This window comes from Sceloporus undulatus, chromosome 8 (assembly GCF_019175285.1).
Source record: "Sceloporus undulatus isolate JIND9_A2432 ecotype Alabama chromosome 8, SceUnd_v1.1, whole genome shotgun sequence".
Taxonomy (NCBI): domain Eukaryota; kingdom Metazoa; phylum Chordata; class Lepidosauria; order Squamata; family Phrynosomatidae; genus Sceloporus; species Sceloporus undulatus.
Genome location: NC_056529.1, coordinates 2401309 through 2418593, shown reverse-complemented (window position 1 = coordinate 2418593; position 17285 = coordinate 2401309). Strand labels below are relative to the sequence as shown.

At 44.9% G+C, this 17285-nt stretch overlaps 1 protein-coding gene across 5 annotated transcripts in view; it reads left to right on the top strand.

The window, feature by feature from the left end:
- The window catches only part of KCTD15 (potassium channel tetramerization domain containing 15), a 67832-nt gene that overhangs the window by 6600 nt on the left and 43947 nt on the right, over positions 1–17285 (top strand). Inside the window, exon 1 of one of the 5 annotated variants that reach the window (XM_042438657.1) lies at positions 16282–16299. The exons of the other annotated variants lie outside the window; for them this stretch is intronic. Coding sequence (XP_042294591.1) covers positions 16297–16299 — 3 coding nt within the window. The 5' untranslated portion in view covers positions 16282–16296. Of the gene's footprint in view, positions 1–16281; positions 16300–17285 lie in introns of those variants that run through there. 5 annotated transcript variants of the gene reach the window in all.

The following is a 17285-nucleotide window of genomic DNA, read 5'->3' as shown; positions in this document are numbered from 1 at the left end:
GATAGGCCCATTGTATTTAATGGGACATGAGCATCCATGGATTTTGGTATCAATTGGGGTCCTGGAACCAAACCCCAGCGGATAGCAAGAGTCCATTGCAATAGTAATAGTAATAATAATCTCATTGTAGGGCTTGAGCATCCATGGATTTTGTTATCAATGGGGGTCCTGGAACCAGACCCCAGTGAATATCAATGGACCACTGTGATTGAAATGGTGATGATAATGACAACAACGATGATGATGATACCCCATTGTCTTTAATGGGACATGAGCATCCGTGGATTTTGGTATCCACAGGGTGGATACTGGAACCAAACCCCAGTAGATATCAAGAGGTCAGAGGGGTATATCCCTGAATTATCATAGTATTTATCTCCTAACTTTTGGACTTGGAGACCCATTTCATTCAGTTAAGCAGCAAGGGTCAAAGCTGCCAGAACTTGGATAAGTTACTGTCTGGGTGGTTCTGAGAGCTGGCCCAGCTTTCTGGAGCCCTGCAATCCCAAAAAGTAACTTTTCCACACTAGACCTCATTGAGGAATAAGCAAGCTATGTCTACAGTTTGGACAGTTTTCAATGCACTAGGATAACTGGACCTCAGAAACAGGGACGTAGCCAGGATTTTGGGAAAGGGGGGGGTTTCCAGACTAAGTGCCACCATTATAATGGGGCTTGGGCGCGGCGGTGCAGCAGCACGCACCATTCATTTTTCTAATGGAAGGGGGGGTCCGGACCCCAAGAACCCCCCCCTCCTTGGCTATGTCCCTGTCAGAAAGTTACCTTTAGAACAAAATTAGTTAAAGCTACAGCTCCAAGGTACTCAAAAGCAGCTCAGTACCATTGCAATTTGATTTTTTAAATGCAACTATTGGCTTTGGGAATATTGAAAAGTCACTGAAAGGCTTATGCTTTTTTAATTTGGGTGCAAAAAGGGAGAAGGTTGCAACTTAGCCAATGGTTTGGGATACAAAGTATACTTAGATAATGAGGCAACATCCATGCTGTAACTGTAACAGTAACTAAAGGACTTTACACTTTCACCCCCCAAATAAGTGAAATTATCCCTTGTTACATTACAGACACGATACACGGTTGCCAGATTCACATTTCCCTTTAGAAATAGCCATTTTGCATCAGCTGAGACCTCTGAGAAATCTGCACATTAATGCAAAGCTTCTGGTGCATTTTGGAAAGGGCAAAATGGATATGAAACCATGCATACCTTTGATAAATGGATGCCACTAAAAATGTGTCCATTTGAAAAGTACACAATGCACAAATGTTTCAATCAATGCAAAGAAAGGCAGCGATGAATGGATGTGATCTTATACTATGTATATGTCAATAGGTTAACACACATGAGCAGCTCTTCTGCACTGCATAAATAAAGCAGTTTAACACCACTTTTATCCATCATGGCTGTGGAATCCTGGGATTTGTAGTTTGGGTATATATTAGCCTGGCCTGTCAGTGAGCCCTGATAATAAACTTAATCAACTGCAAATAATGCAAGACACACAGTCAGATACACAATGGTTTGTGCAGCATTGACAACATTAAAAGAACACTAAGATACAACAAAACAAAACATCCCACAAGTCCACCCACCCACAATAAAAACAATGCAATTAAATTATTAAAACACAATATTAAAACAAAGCAGGCTGTTGATGGAGGCGACCAAGAAGGGATCCGAAGGGCCATCCAGTCCAACCCATAACAAATGCAGGGACACATGGCAAAAGTGCCCCATTGGGATGCCTAGTTCTCACCTGTCAATTGTAAAAGTTGCTGATTTGCTGCAACCTTTTACATTTGCCTTCCTGCAACTTGGGAAGTGTTATTGCTATTTGCAAACCACTTTTTGCTATTTGCAAACCACTTTTTGCTATTTGCAAACCATAGTACTCCAGAACATTAATTTGGAAAGGAAGGATAGCTAAGGAGAAGCACTCCTTTTATTATTCGGAGGCTGCTGGAGAAGTGAGTGACATGCCTGCTCTTCCAGGCAATGTCCACCAGATGGCAGCATCGGCATTGCATGACTTTGCCCAGGTGTCTTTTTTTTTTCCCAGGGAAAAGCCAACATTGAAGAGAGATGGGAAGTATCTCTTCTTTTTAGTTTTGCACTCAGGTTGCATAAAGAAGCTGGCAAGACTACTCATTGCAACGATGGGACGCTCCGGGCTTATTCTTGCCATCTCCAGTCTGAGAGAATGAAGCTTCCAGTCTATACAAATATAATCCAAAGATATAGCCATGTTAGTCTGCAGAATCTGTGTGCAAAGAGGTCTTGTGGCACCTTTGAGGCTCACTGAAAGAAAGAAGTTGGCAGCATGAGCTTTTGCAGACTTGCATCTGAGGAAGTAGACTTAAGTCTAGTAAAGCTCATGCTGCCAACTTCTTTCTTCCAGTTAGTCTCTAGATCTCACTACATACCATTACAGACTACAACACCCAGAATCCCCCAGCCAGGCCACCATTCTTCTTTAGTGGGGAGAGAAGGCAAAAAGGTGACAAGGCAATAGATCCTCTTTGCATCCCAGCCTCTGAACTTGATTGCCTTTTAGGCTGCATCTGCACTGCAGAATTAATGCAGTTTGGCACCACTTTAACTGCCATGGCTCCATCCTATGAAATCCTGGGATTTATAGTTTTGTGAGACACTTAGCCTTCTCTGTCAGGGAGCCCTGATGCCACAACAGACTACAAATGTCATGATACCATAGAATGGAGCCATGGCAGTTAGTGTCAAACTGGATTAATTCTGCAGTGCAGATGCAGCCGTTGACTACAAGGGCCTACTTTTTGCAACCAATGGCCATTGGACTATTTGAGTGGATGTTTTCGGTTCTGCCATCCCCAAAGAAGCTGGTCTTTGGTAAATAGTCAGTTCAGGAATGTCAAAATAACAGTACTCCAGTGGGAAATGTGCAGCAGATGTTGCAGACGCAGGCTGGGACCTGAAGAGAAAGGTCAGAGAGTGCCCTCAGGCCAAAGGAAAGGAGAGGCAAGCTGAAGAAGGAAAGTCTCCTCACCGAGGAACGTTTTGGTTGCTGCAAGGTTTCAAGCTCTGGGAACCTCAAGCGAAAGCAAACGGAGCATTTATAGGATGCTCTAGCATCATCTGCACTGCAGCATTAATGCAGTTTGGCACCACTTTTAAGTCCCATGGCTCAGTGCTGTGGCATCCTGGGATTTGTAGTTCTGTGAGTTATCCGGCCTTCTCTGTCAGAGCTGTGGTGCCACAACAAACTACAAATCCCAGGATCCCATAGGATGGAGTTAAAGCAATTGCAACAAAATTTTGCAACAAACTGCATTATTTCTGAAATGTATCAGTCACCAACGCAACTGAATGGTACTTTCTATAAATAATAATTATAATCTGAGATGTAATGAAAAGATTTGACACAAATAGTTTTCACTTGGTGCTTGCTTAAAAGTTTGCCGTCGCCTCGTAACGATTTCTGCTTAACGGTTGGTTAATATGGCATGGTATGCTTTCCCAAATTGCTATAAATGATAAGATAGATGTTTGCTTTGTTGCAAGATGGCTCAGTTTGAATCCTGACATCTTGACTGGCAATTTGTTGTAACACACCAAGGGTTAGATCATTCTCTGTAATCCTGGCTTAAACTGCAATTGCCCAAAACCAAAGTTTACCACTCACTGGCATGATATTGTCATTCAACACAACAAATGCATGGCACACTCAGGGCGTAACTCTGCATCCGGAGATTTCAGCTATGAAGGATCTGTCATTGCAGAAATCCTATGCACTTTCCCTCTTAAGTACAAAAACGTTGCAACAAATTCAACCCAAGGTCACTTCATACAGCTTGGCATTGTATTTACAGAGCTGAAACCTACAGAGATATCAGGGTGCAACAATAAGGTTGCAGTTCTGCATCTGGAGATTGGAGCTATGCAACTCCCATGCAGGATCTATCATTGCACTTGCCCATCTTCAAATGCAAAGAGATCTTGAGCTATAGCCCTCATCCTTTGTTGTCAAAAAACCATTGCAACCAACGCAACCAAGGTCACCTCTCCAGCTTGGCAACATATTTATGGAGCCCAAACTTGCAGAGATATCAAAGACTTTGGGTTTTGTTTTTATTTTTTAAATGCAGCAACAACAACGACAGCCACGTTCAGTTTTAAACCCAGACAGTGAGAAAATTGCCTTGCCGAAGTCAGGACTCTTGGTGCCTCCAGCGATCTGGCCTTCGATGGCAACTGACAAGGTAGAGAGAGAGAGAGAAATGCAAAGTCTTAGCGGGAGTAAACAGCCAAATTGTGTTCCTCGGTTCTCGGATTCATTCTTGTTATGCTAGATATTCTTTCAGGGGAAGAGAGAGGGAATAATTTTGCACGAGATAAGCGTTGCCTCTTTGGAACAGCTTGATATGTTGTGTGTGTGTGTGTGCAATTGTGTGATTGTGTGTGTGTCCTAGATGCATCTGGTGACATTTCACACAGTCTGGTGACCCTCTCAGCTTGTGAGAAGTGGAAGATGGAGGTGAGGAAAGCATCTTTTGCAGAAGAAGGAGGAGGGGAAAAACACACATTTCTCTTTCCACTTCCTCCTAGTTTACCTTCGTGAAGCTGTCAGTCTGGAAATGCGCATTTTCTCCCTTTTCTTTTCCTTGCAAAAATGCAAACCAACTGTGCAGCCGTCACCCAAGATGCGCAGCAGGGACCAGTCGATGTTCATTTGCCATGCCTTTTCCCCTTCCCCGCATCCTGGAACGGACAGGGAAGCAGGTCTCGGAGACAACCGCCATCCACCCGTTTGTCGGATGGCTTCATCTGTGTGACAGACTTGCATCTTCAGGATGGCATTCTCTCAAGTGACATCCCCTGTCAGGGTGATGTGTGTCTACAAATAGGTCATTGTCAAAGAACCAAGAAGGGAAGCAGGCGAAGTTAGAGACAGGGAAAATCAAGAGATCGCCCGGCGGCGTCTGATCTACTCTTGTCTTAGGAGCAACCTGGGAGAATTCCTCCTCGCTCTGATTTGCGTTTGGGTAACTTTATGGCATCGGGTTTTTCAGAATCATTTCATCTGCTGCACACCATGAGAAATCATTATTATTGCTTTGCTGCTTTATTAATCTGGAATCGGCACTTGTGGTTCTTGGTTACTGGTGTTTGGAGCCTTTTTGTGGAAGTATGCCAAAAACAGCACAAGAAGCAACCCTAAGTGATGCAACGTTGGGCCTGTAAAAACAGGCCAAAACAAAGCTGCTTTGGGTCACTTTGGAGGTATGCTGACCAAACGATGCAAGCGTCCTAAGAGCCCAGAAGCTGCACTAAAGCCGTTCTAAGAACTGGAGCATGGCTTTGCTATGGCTTCCGGACTCTTAGGACGCATGCATCATTTAAACGGCATACCTCCAAAGTGACCCAAAGCAGCTTTATTTTGTCCTGTCTGTACGGGGCCATTGTTTTCCAAAATGGCAACCGTAATGCCATGCTTGCAAGCCCTCCAGTGCTCTCAAGGGTTTAGCTCTCCATACTCTGGAGGGTGAAACTATTTTTTTTGCTCCTGGGGAGAAGTCTGCCCTCAGAAAAGTCCCTCATTTAAAAAAAGCAATAGCCCAAAAGGTCACCTTAAATGCTGCAAAATGGTATCTGCGATGGCATGGCCATAATAACCCTATAAAGTTTTCTAACTGGAAAAGCCTTCTGAGGTCCAGAGCAGGTCCACTTTGCTTTGTGCAATATTTTTTCCTCCTCCTATCACCTTTCCACAACTTTCTTCAATTCCTTCCTTTCCTTGGCTCTTTCCTTACAGGAATATTGAGTGGATTCATAGGCAGGAAATTGCCATTGGAAATTGCCATTGTCGTGCTGGGGTCTTTTCCGTTGCAACATTGCACAGCTGTGCAGAAATGCACAACTGGGGGGGGGGGGGGACATAGCTTCCCCATCTCCCCCATTTCTTCCATCCCCACCCCCAAATCCGTCTTCCTCCTTGCATGGATTTGAATGGGATTTGTGGGCAGGAAATGCCTATGTTTCTTTCTCCCCTCTGGCTATTTTTCGCCGTGTGCAAGGCTCTGTGCAGCTGTGAATAACGGCATCGTTTATTGCTAAACCTGCCTTTCTTGGCTGTAGCAAAAGGTGTGTATTCAGTTGCTGGATTTATTTTTCTTAGATTTAAACAACCTGAAAACAACCAGACCGACCTCACCTTTCTCCCTCAATTGTATCATGCTCCATCGATATACGATACGTAATTGCGTCGTAGTGATGCTCTGCTGTTCTCATTAGTGTCGGACGTCCCAGAGTAGCGACTGTGGCATAAATCCTACTGATTGGGATCAGGAGGTCATTAGGGGTGTAAGGGGTACATATGACACTGGTGACACCCCAGGTCCTGGTGGAAAGGGGTGTCTTCTGGGTCTGAAGGGTCTCCTTGCCAAGCGGAAAAGTAAGTCTCCTTCCTTTCCCATTTGGCCAACAGCTCCACCAGGCCAAGAAAAGGCCGCATGGTGACAGAGATGCACCACTTTAAGGCACACAACAACAACCACAAAGTGGTATGTTGCAAAGGAGTGAAGGTATGACCATTTTCTTTCTGGTGAAAAGGTAAAGGTAGTCTAAAGTCCTAGTCGTAACTGACTAGAAAACGGTGATCATCTCCATTTCTAAGTCAAAGAGCCAGCGTTGTCCAAAGACTATTCTGGTGGTCATGTGGCCAGCAAGACTGCGCTGAACACTGTTTACCTTCCCACTGAACTGGGACACTGAATCCTTCCTGAATCTTCGTTCGCAAAGCAAAGCCAGAGAGAGAGAATTGGTACCTATTTATCTTCTTGCATTTGTGTGCTTTCGAATTGCTAGGTTGGCAGAAGCTGGGATAGTGACAGGAGCGCACTCCATCATGTGGCACTTGGGCCTCGAACTGGTTGTGCATTTTGTGGGTGATGGTGGTGTTACTGGCCTTTGGAGAGCCATGGCAGTCCCCTTCCAATCTTCCCATCATCAGAATTGGCATCTTAGCCACTAAGGCACCACATCCCTTTCTTTCTGATACTCCAACATTTTGCTCCAATGCTCTTGGGGGGAAATCATCCAGATTCCTGATATTATTGTTCCTAGCATCTCAAGAAGGAGGACAAGAGCCACAGAGTGGGACACTGCAAAGGAGTGAAGCCATGACCATTTTCTTTCTGGCCCTCCAGCATTGTGCTCCACTGCTCTACTTGGGGCATATCCTCCAGACTCCTGATGATACTGTGACCAGATTCTCACGAAGGGAGCGCTCCCCTCCTTCCTTCCCTCCCAGCTCATTTCAGAGAATCTCGGGAATGAATTTCCTCCCAAATCAGGAAATGGGTCATCTATTATCTAAGCTAATTCTACAAGTCTCTTAAGTTTTCTTGCCTGCAGCTTTTTCAACCGGCTCCTTGCAAACTAGTGTTCCCTCTCTGGAGCCGCTTTCCGAGGCTTAAGGTTAAAAAGCCAACTCTTGGTGGAGGTCTCTCGGTGGAAGAGGGGTCCCTGGGGAGGCCAGCATTTGGCAACCTCAGTTTAGTCATCTTGGCTTCTAGGGAGAGTTCAGGCCTGATTTGCTCTAGGAGCCATTTAATGATCTTTATTAGCAGTCCACAGAACTCTTCTCCAGCACCGCATTTCAAATGAGTTCTCTTCCTACTGACTTTCTTCACTGTTCAGTTTTCACAACTGGGGAATATGTTGGCATGGGCCATCTTGACTTTAGTATTCAGTGATATATCTTGGCACTTGAGGATCTTGTCTCGTTCCTTTATAGCTGTCCTTCCAAGTCATAGTTCTCTTCTGATTTCTTGACTGCAGTCTCCAACCTAACTTTATTATTCAATAATATATCTTTATACTTGAAGATCTTGTCTAGTTCCTTTATAGCTGCCCTTCCAAGTCCTCATCTTCTTCTGATTTTTTGACTGCAGTCTCCATCCTAAATGTCCTTCCAGGACCGGGTGGGGATTCGAACTCTGCTCTCCCGGGCCCCATCCACACTATGCAATTATAGCGTCATGATTCCACCTTAAGTGCCATGGTTCTGACCTATGGAAACTATCTAAGGTTTCAGGAATGACATTGAGATTTCTCAGCCAGAGAGCATCCCTACCTGTTTGAAAATGCACTTCCCAAAGTGCATTCATGCACCAAACAGGGAGATGTCTCTTGCTTCCTGATACCTACCTAAGTCCTCTTTATTTTACTATTACTTTACCTTGGACGTCTTTATTTGTTCCTATATCCTTATAAACATACCTATGGCCTTCTCAGCTTGCTCCGTGACCCTGGTTTTCTTCAGCTTTCTTGGGAACCCTGCATAGACAGAGAAAAACATAAAGGTCACTGTGTTTGCAGGTGATTTGTCTATTTTTATCCCCTTGCATTTCTTTCTAGCCCTTTCTCTTTCTTTCTTTTTTCTCTTTCTTTCCTGGAATGTTATCCTTTGGGCTTTCTGGTCAATCTGCAATCTCTGCCTAGAAGGTCTATGCAGATAAAGACATTTTAATATTCTATATTCGCTCTGTAATCAATGCTTGGATTTGTGGTGCTCAGCAAGAGTCTATAAACAGAGCAGGTGAATTTAGTTTGAAATAAAAATGATTTGGTGCCATTGGGCCCTGGATCAGGCACTTGTTAAAGAGATTTTATGGGAACAATTATGCACTAATGTTTTCCTCCATCCCAGTCGCATTATACAAGTTTCCCTCCTCTTATGTGATAGGTCTGGAATTTAATATGCAATGAACTGTTACTCAGTTTAACATCTTATGGTTTCGACTTCCTGTTGGGAAGTAGGAATGGGAATTGATTTTCTGACACGGCGGACGTCCGTTATGTATAAGGGGCATTTAAAATGACCAAGTATCATATTAGAATGTTGTCTGTTTTCCATCAATAATCCTTAATTTTCTTTGCGTTGATGTCGATATGCAGAGGTAAGCACCTAAGAGATCATTTCTAAACATTAGGAAGAACTTATTGATGGTAAGAGACTAGTCTGATGGAGGAATGGACCACCTCAAAACATGTCAGACTCTCCTTCTTTGGAGGTCTTCGAACAGAGGTTTGTTGGGCATCTTTCAGGAGTGCTTTAGTTGTGGATTCTTGCATGGCTGAAAGGGGTTGGGATAGATGGCCCTTGGGGTCCCTTCCAACTCTATCATTGTATGATTCTATGATCCTATAAGTATTGGACAATACAATCTGAACTATTCAGTGACCACATAGGTTCAACTTATTAGTGGCAAAGCCAAGAAGACTTTGGAGAAATGCTGTCTGATGGTGGAATGGACTACCTTGAACCATGGTAGACTCTCCTCCTTTGGAGATCTTCAAACAGAAGTTGGATGGACATCTTTCAAGAGTGCTTGAGTTGTGGATTCCTGCATGGAAGGGGGTTGGACAAGATGACCCTTGGAGCCCCTTCCAGCTCTATGATTCTGAGATTCAATGAGTCCATAGATCTTGGACAGTACGACCAGAACTGTCCAGTGACCACGTTTGTTGACTGTTGTTGTGCGCCTTCCAGTTGTTCCTGATGTATGGTGACCCTATCATGGCCTTTTCTTGACAAGTCTCTTCCATGGGGGTTTGCCATTTGTCATCCTCTCAGGCTGGGAGAGGGTGACTTGCCCAGGGTCACCCAGTGGCTTCACCTGGCCGAGCCAGGATTCAAACCCTGCTCTCCAGAGTCATAGTTCAACTCTCAGTGACCACATAGAGTAAACTTATTAGAGGCAAAGCCAGGAAGACTTTGGAGAAAACGAGTCATGTCATTGTGTGATGTACCCAAAGCATGGCAGCCTCTGTTTGTCATCTTGGCTTCAGACTGTAATCTTTGAGAAAGTGGAAGGCAGTAGGAAAGGAAGGTTGACCAAACTAGAAGTGGATTGATTCAATCCAAAAAGCCATAGCTGCCGTGAGTTTGCAGGACCTGAGCAGTGCTATTGAAACTCCGTCTCTCTTAGGGTCACCTTAAACCAAAGCCAACTTTGGTGGCAAACAACAACAACAACAACAACAAAGGCTTCTGACTCTAGATTTCCCAAGCCATGCCCAGATGTTTTGAGACACAAGGCCAGACAGATCCACGATGGAGACGTCTTGGGCTGTAAGCCGCAACTTGTGTTGTCTCCTCTCCATCTCTTTCCTTCTCTCTCTTCCTCCCCCTCCTTGGTTCCTTCTCTTCCTGGAGTGCTTTCTAATTAATTTAAGCCCCCAAAATGGAGCCGTTTCTGTCTATTTTAATGAGAGGTCGCAGGCAGGTGACCCCTTCTGCAGCGGAACAACTGCACTTATCAATTAAAAACAACAGAAGAGAAGGAGTCCCTTTCAGCCCCTGGAGGCTGGGGCCTTGATCAGAAGGTAGCTGCCAGAGAAGGGCTACCCAGCAGGAGACCTCCCTTCTCAGCCAGAGCCCAACCTTTGCAGTGCCATCCTGGGCACAATTACTGACTTCCACCGCCAGGTACCCGCGGCTCCTGTCTTTCCTCCCTGGGCAGGTAATTGAATCGGAGCAAAGCAGACTGACCTACAAGTGACTCCTGGACTCTGGCTCTCCATGCTCTCTCTGTCCGGAAGAGCTGGGACTTTGGCGACAAGGGCCACCGGTCAGGCTGCCATTGGTCTCAGGTCCAGGGCTTAATTTCCGCTTGGAAATTCCGTGTGTTGCGGGCAAGGCTTGCCAGGACGTGACATGACCTCCCAATTTTCATGCCAGGTTTGCCTGGAGACACATGGGCTTCGTTAATTGTTATTAACAATTGCTGCCTTCTTTCCTCCAGCAGAGAAGGAGAGACCAGTGATGGAGAGCTGCTCCTGTGCCAATTGGGAAACAGATCCACTCTGGGGTTTAGCTGAAATTTAAAGTTGCCATTCAAGGTGCTGAGCCTATTTGGGGGATATGGGTTCAAGGTCCCAAATAGTCCCTTTACGGTTCACACTAAAGCCCAGAGGGAATTCACCATCCCTTCTTGTTGTGTGCCTTCAAGTCATCTCTGACTTACAGCGAACCTAAGGCAAACCTATCATGGGGCTTTCTTGGCAAGGTTGGTTTAGAGGAGGTTTGCCATTGCCTTTCCTTGAGGCTGAGAGAGTGTGACTTGCGGAAGGTCACTCAGTGGATTTCATGGCCAAGCTGGGAATCGAACCCTGGGCTCCGGAGTCATAGTCCAATGCTCAAACCACTGTGCCATGCTGGCTCTCAACCGTCCCTAGTGATATGAAAACCAGATCAGTTTGTAGGTCAGTCTCTTTACAACCTGAGAGTACACTTGGACATCTGTAGATCCTCCAGCATGAGTCTATGGTCACTATCTAGAATATGCTGACCATAGAGCTGCACTGGAGAACTTTGAAATTCCTAGAGAGGTGTTCTCTCAGGTTAAAAATACACTTGTCCCTCCATATTTGCTAGGGTTAGGGGCACAAGATCCCCATGAATATGGGAAAACTGCAGATAACAAAAACACCATGTTTTGACCTGGGAGGACTCCTCTCTAGGAATCTCTAGGTCCTGCGGTGCAAATCTGTGGTCAGTGTCCAACAGACACTGACCATAGAGGAGCTACAAAGGCCTAGTAGACTATTCTCTCTAGGAATGTCTAGGTCTTTCAGTGCCACTTTTAGTTAAGAGAATCTGGTCACAGTATCATCAGGAGTCTGGAGGATATGCCCCAAGAGCAGTGGAGCACAATGCTGGAGGACCAGAAAGAAAATAGAGTTGCACTGGAGGCCCTGGATATTCCTAGAGAGAACATAATAATCAAATCTGTGAATAATCAAAGCTGAAAACATGGAGGGATGAGTGCATAGCATTGTTGTTTTTGTGTGGTTTTTGCACTTTCAAGGGGGTCCTGTGACCCTAACCCCAGCGAATGTAGAGATACGTACTTTTACCTGGACCAAAAGTCATGGCACACTTTCCGACTTTCCGCCTTCGCTCCCATTCCCATTACTTTCAGTGGTATAAGACCATGATAAAAGTTCTTGACGGATCGTGTCCTTTCTATCCAAATTCAGATGCATTTATTTGCATCATGTCTTCTTTTCACATCAAGAAGGCTTCCAACGCTTCATCCTCAAAGTAACCCAACTCAGCAGCAATAAAAAACACAATGCAAAAACCCATTTCAAATTAAACACCTCCAGAACTACGTCCGCAAGAATATTGATTAGGAAGGGACAAAATAACCCAGTCCTTTAAAGAAATGACAAAGACTTATTAATAAACATCTTATTTTTGGGGTGTTTTTGTCTTTTAGTTAAAAACTAGGAAAATTAAAAACACCTCCAAAGTGGCCCACGTTCTCTCCTTTGTTAGCAATGATGTTCTGTATTGAAGATCAGAAGTTTCAAATCATGAATTTGGATGGGTTTCTACAAAGGGCCTAACGGTTCCACTCCAAAGACAAGTAATGCATCCTTTCAAAATGGTTTCTCCTCCTCCCTTTCCTTTGGTTGCAACATCATATTTAATATGTTTTTTCCCTTTGTACAGTTTTTAAATAGTTTAAAATGAAACTCTGTTTGGGGGAGAAAGAAAGAAAGAAAGAAAGAAAGAAAGAAAGAAAGAAAGAAAAAACCCCACTCCAGCGTTGGAGAAAGATGTTTTATTTTTCAGGGTCACAAATAACCAGAGCGAGATTTCCTTTCTTAAAACAATGACACTTTTTAGTCGCTCTGTAGTTCTATGAATACTTTTGAAGTGTCATATTAAAACCAATCTCTTGGCCTTGAGGCAGAGCGAAGCAATTAGTCTCCGAGTTGTGAATAAATACAACACCATTTCTACCCCCGTCCTTGACACGTACCTTGCAAATCTTGGAAACTTCATCTAGTGGGAAAAAGAAATGTGCGCTTGAAAATGTCACTCCTTCCTCACGTCCCCTGCCTTCCTTCCCTCGTTCCGGGTTAGTTTGCATGGCATCTTTTAAGTGTTAATTTATATGTATATATTCTCATATATATATATACTGAAACGCACGCCGCAAAAACCGGCCCAGACAGAAAGGAGAAGAAAGGGGAGCCACAATAGTGCAATACGCCAGGTTTGTATTACGCAGGGCTCTTCTTTTTGGCATTCGTTCCATCCTTAACGCTTCCGCCGGGCACATCTACACTGCAGAAATGATGTGATTTTAGTACCGTTTTAACCGCCGTGCCTCCGTGATATGGAAACCTGGGATTTGTAGTTTGCTTTGAGAGCAGAGGAGGCTAAATAGCTTGCAAAGCTACAAATCCCAGAGCCTCATCGCATTGAGCCGTGGCAGTTAAAGCAGCGTTAAAGTGCGCCAGTTGTGCAGTGCAGATGAGGCCTTGGTTTCTTAGGCGTGCATAAGTCCCCTTGCATGCGCTGTTCTACTTCTTTGGTCGATATGTAAAAGAGCCCATATTAAGATGATGGTAACAAAAGTGGAGTTACACAAGTGGTGTCCATATTTACTGTTGTCTATAGGTACAGGAGAAACACTTCTCAGGATGAAGAGGATAGAGGGGAAGGAAGGAAGGAAGGAAGGAAGGAAGGAAGGAAGGAAGGAAGGAAGGAAGGGGAAACAAAGTTGCACTGTTGTCCATATTCACAAGATGACAGAGAAGGAAGAAGAAGGATAGAGGATGAAAGAGGAGAAGGAAGAAAGAAGAAGGATAGAGGATGATAAAGGAGAAGGAAGGAGGAAAGAGAAAACAAAGCTGCACTCCATATTCACAGGAAAAGCAGTTTGCAAGAGGAGGGGGAAGAGAAAGAAGAACAGAAGAAGGAGGAAGAAGAGGAAGAAGAAGACAGAGGAAAAGGAAGGAAGGAAGAAGTCAGGAGAAAAGGGAAAACAAAGCCGCACTATTGTCCATATTCATAAGAAAACACATGTTTGCAAGCTGTGGGGTGATGATGACGACGAAGAAGAAGATGATAGAGGAAGGAAGGAGGAAAAGCGACAGAAAGTGTTGCCCCATCTGCACAGGAATCAGATAGTTGTGGACTAATAAGAAGAGGAAGGAGGAGGAGGAAGGAAGGAAGGAAGGAAAACGAGGAGGGGAAAAAGGAGGAGGGAGATGGAGAGAGGGAGGAGATGACAAAGCTGGAGCATTGTCCATCCCAACTGAAGCAATGGTTTGCAAAGATGGTTTTCTGCTTAGAGCATCTGTGTTTCTGATCCAAGTGTCCTTTTTGGAAGCCCCCCAAATGGCCCTTGGCCTCCCTGGTCCATGTCCAGCCAAAGAGCTGTTGTCTGTGACAACAACCACAACCTGGGCTTCTGCAAAGGACAAGGCAAAAGAACCGGGGATCTTGGGCTGGATGCAAATCTCTCCACTGACCTAGTTCTCTTTTTTCCTTCCCTCCTTTTTCTTCTCTTTTTTCCCCACCCTTTTTTTTCTGAAGCTGAGCTCAAAAAAAAAATCCATAAATTAAGGAAATTAACTGATGGAGCCTCCGGCATCTTTGTAAGCTATTTAAATCTTTAAATTTACAACATCTTCTGCATATATCAAGTAATTGAACTAACTGCAGGGATGTAACTTTAATGAGAAAATTTCCCTTTCCTCCTGGAGTTTGTACTTTGGGGGGGAAGGAAAGAAGAAATAAAGAAATAAATAGGAACGCCCCTGAAGACAAAAATAAGTTCCCTGTTTATCCCTGTTTCAGGAGATAACTTTTTTAAAAATGTTATTTCTTTCTTTTAAGAAAAGACTTTTCTTAAAGGACCATCTGGGTGGAAGAAACCCAAAAGTGGGTTGCGTAAAATTAAGATCTTCCCCTAGAAAAGTGCTTTTTAATAAGGAGTGCCTTCTCTGTTTTCCCCCCAAACATTGGAAATGTGCATCCCTTTTTGGAACAATAATAGGAGCTCTGCAGATGTCGATATTGGACTAAATTGTGATTTTATGGCTCTTCTATGAAAAATAGCAGAGAACCACCAAAAACCCCAAGTGCATATTTTTGATGCAATGACTCCTCCCTGCCACTAGTTAGCGCTAAAGATGTGGCTTTCCTATGGTTTTCTCACCTTTTGTTGCCAACTTTCAGCAAACTTTCAAATATTGGGAAGTACAGAATGGGAAGAAAGGGAGAAGCGGTGCCAAAATGCCAGAAAAGGAGCATTTTCCCTTGGAAAATAATATTCCTGTAAGAAGGTCTTGCAGATATAGACAGGTGCATGGGATCCCTGGGTGGGTCAAATATACATTTAAGCAAAGGATACATGCATTGCACCAGAGAATGTAAAATGCTAAATGCATTCCTATGGTGAGTCACTCATATATATATATGGAAGATGGAAAGGATGAAACATGCACCAATAAAGCGGATGCATCAACTCTGATAATGGTCTATAAATTATTATCTTCTTAATTGATATGCCCTCGGTTTTTAAAGAAAGTCTCCCTCCCCTCCAAAGTTTTAATCACTGTAAGTAGTTACACATGGAGTAGTGGTTTGAGCGTTGGACTATGACTCTGGAGACCAGGGTTCGATTTCCCCGCTTAGCCATGAAACCCGTCTTTGTTGGCAGTCTCCCATCCAAGGGCTAACCAGCGCTGACCCTGCTCAGCTTCTGGGATTGGATGGGATCTGACGCCATGTGCCATCCGATGTGGTTTATGGTGACTCCATGGATTTCACAGGGCTTTTCTTAGGCAAGGAATCCTCAGAGGTGATTTGGCCAGTTCCTTCCTCTGAAATAGTGCCTCCAGTATCTGGTATTTATTGGTGACCTCCCATCCAAGGACTATCCAGTTTGGACCCTGCTTAGCTTCCTTGGCCAAGTCACACTCTCTCAGCCTCAAGGGAAGACAATGGCAAACCCTCCTCTGAACCAGTCTTGCCAAGGAAACCCCATGATAGGCTCACCTTAGGGATGCAGTAAGCCAGAAATGACTTGAAGGCACACAACAACAACAACAACAACAACAATGTAGGGCTGGAGGAATTGCATCCTGAATCAAATGGTGATGCTCTTTACAGGAGACTAAGAAGCCATTGCTTGCCATCAGATCTGCTTGGTCTGAAGGAAAAGTCCATTTCCAGCTGCAGGGAAAGGGAGCAGCTCATCCCCCCATTTGAGGAGGCAATTGAAGGGTTGCTTTGGGAAATGTCTGCATTTGGGGGGGGACCATGGTTCTAGCATTGTGGAGGGAGGGGAGGTCTCTGCAGACCTTTCTCTTGGGGGAAATGGATGCCAGGCAGGGCCACTACTTGCTTCTAAGGAGGAGGCCAGGGCAGCCCAGTGGAAAGGGCAGCCCCAACGCCAAACACATCCCTTGGGGGCCTCAGAAGTTGGGAGATGGTGACTGGAAGGCACACAAGGAAGGAAGGAAGGAAGGAAGGAAGGAAAGGGAAGGGAAGGGAAGGGAAGGGAAGGGAAGGGAAGGGAAGGGAAGAAGGAAGAATGGATGGATGGATGGATGGGTGGGTGGAAGGAAGGAAGAAGGAAGGAAGGAAGAATGGAAGGGAAAAAAGGAGGATGGCTGGATGGATGGAAAGGAGAGAGAAGGAAGGAAGGAAAGAAGGAGAGAGGGATGGATGGATGGATGGAAAGAAGGAGGGAAAGGAAGGGATCAAGTTTGATCAGGGATCCTGGAAGAAAAATAGTTAATATTGTGCAAAAAGAGGGAATGCAGAGGAACCCAGGGTAAAGAAGACGACTCAGGCTGCATCCGAACTGGAGTTAATGCAGTTTGACACCGCTTTAACTGCTATGGCTCCAGGCTAGGGAATGCTGGGAACTGTAATTTTGGGAGACACTTAGCCTTCCCTGTCAGAGAGAGAGTGAGAGAGAGAGCGAGAACTGTGGTGTCGACAGGAACTACAAGCCCCAGGATCCCCCGGGATGGAGCTATGGCCAAAGCGGATTATTTGGGCGGTGCGGATGGAAAGTGGGGGGAAGAGGAGGAGGAGGAGGAGGGAGAGGAAGCATTTTTCCAAGGAAGGCAAGCGTTGTTGTGTTGTTGTTGTTGCCTCAAGCAAAATAAAAACCCCAGGGGGAAAATGGAGAGTATTGCACACAGAGAAAGAAAGAAAGAAAGAAAGAAAGAAAGAAAGAAAGAAAGAAAGAAAGAAAGGGTCCCCTCTTTCTTTTTGGGGGTGGTCTGTGCTTTCCTTTTTTCCTTTTTCCTGGCCTTTGGGTCTGAGAGGAGCCCCTTCCCCCGCCTCCGAGAAGAAGGAGCCCCCGAGGCGAAAGAAGGAGGGAAGGGGAAAGAGGCTGTAGGAGGAGGAGGAGAAAGAGGAGAAAGAGGAGAAGGAGAAAGGGAGGCGGAGGAGGAGGAGGCCGGA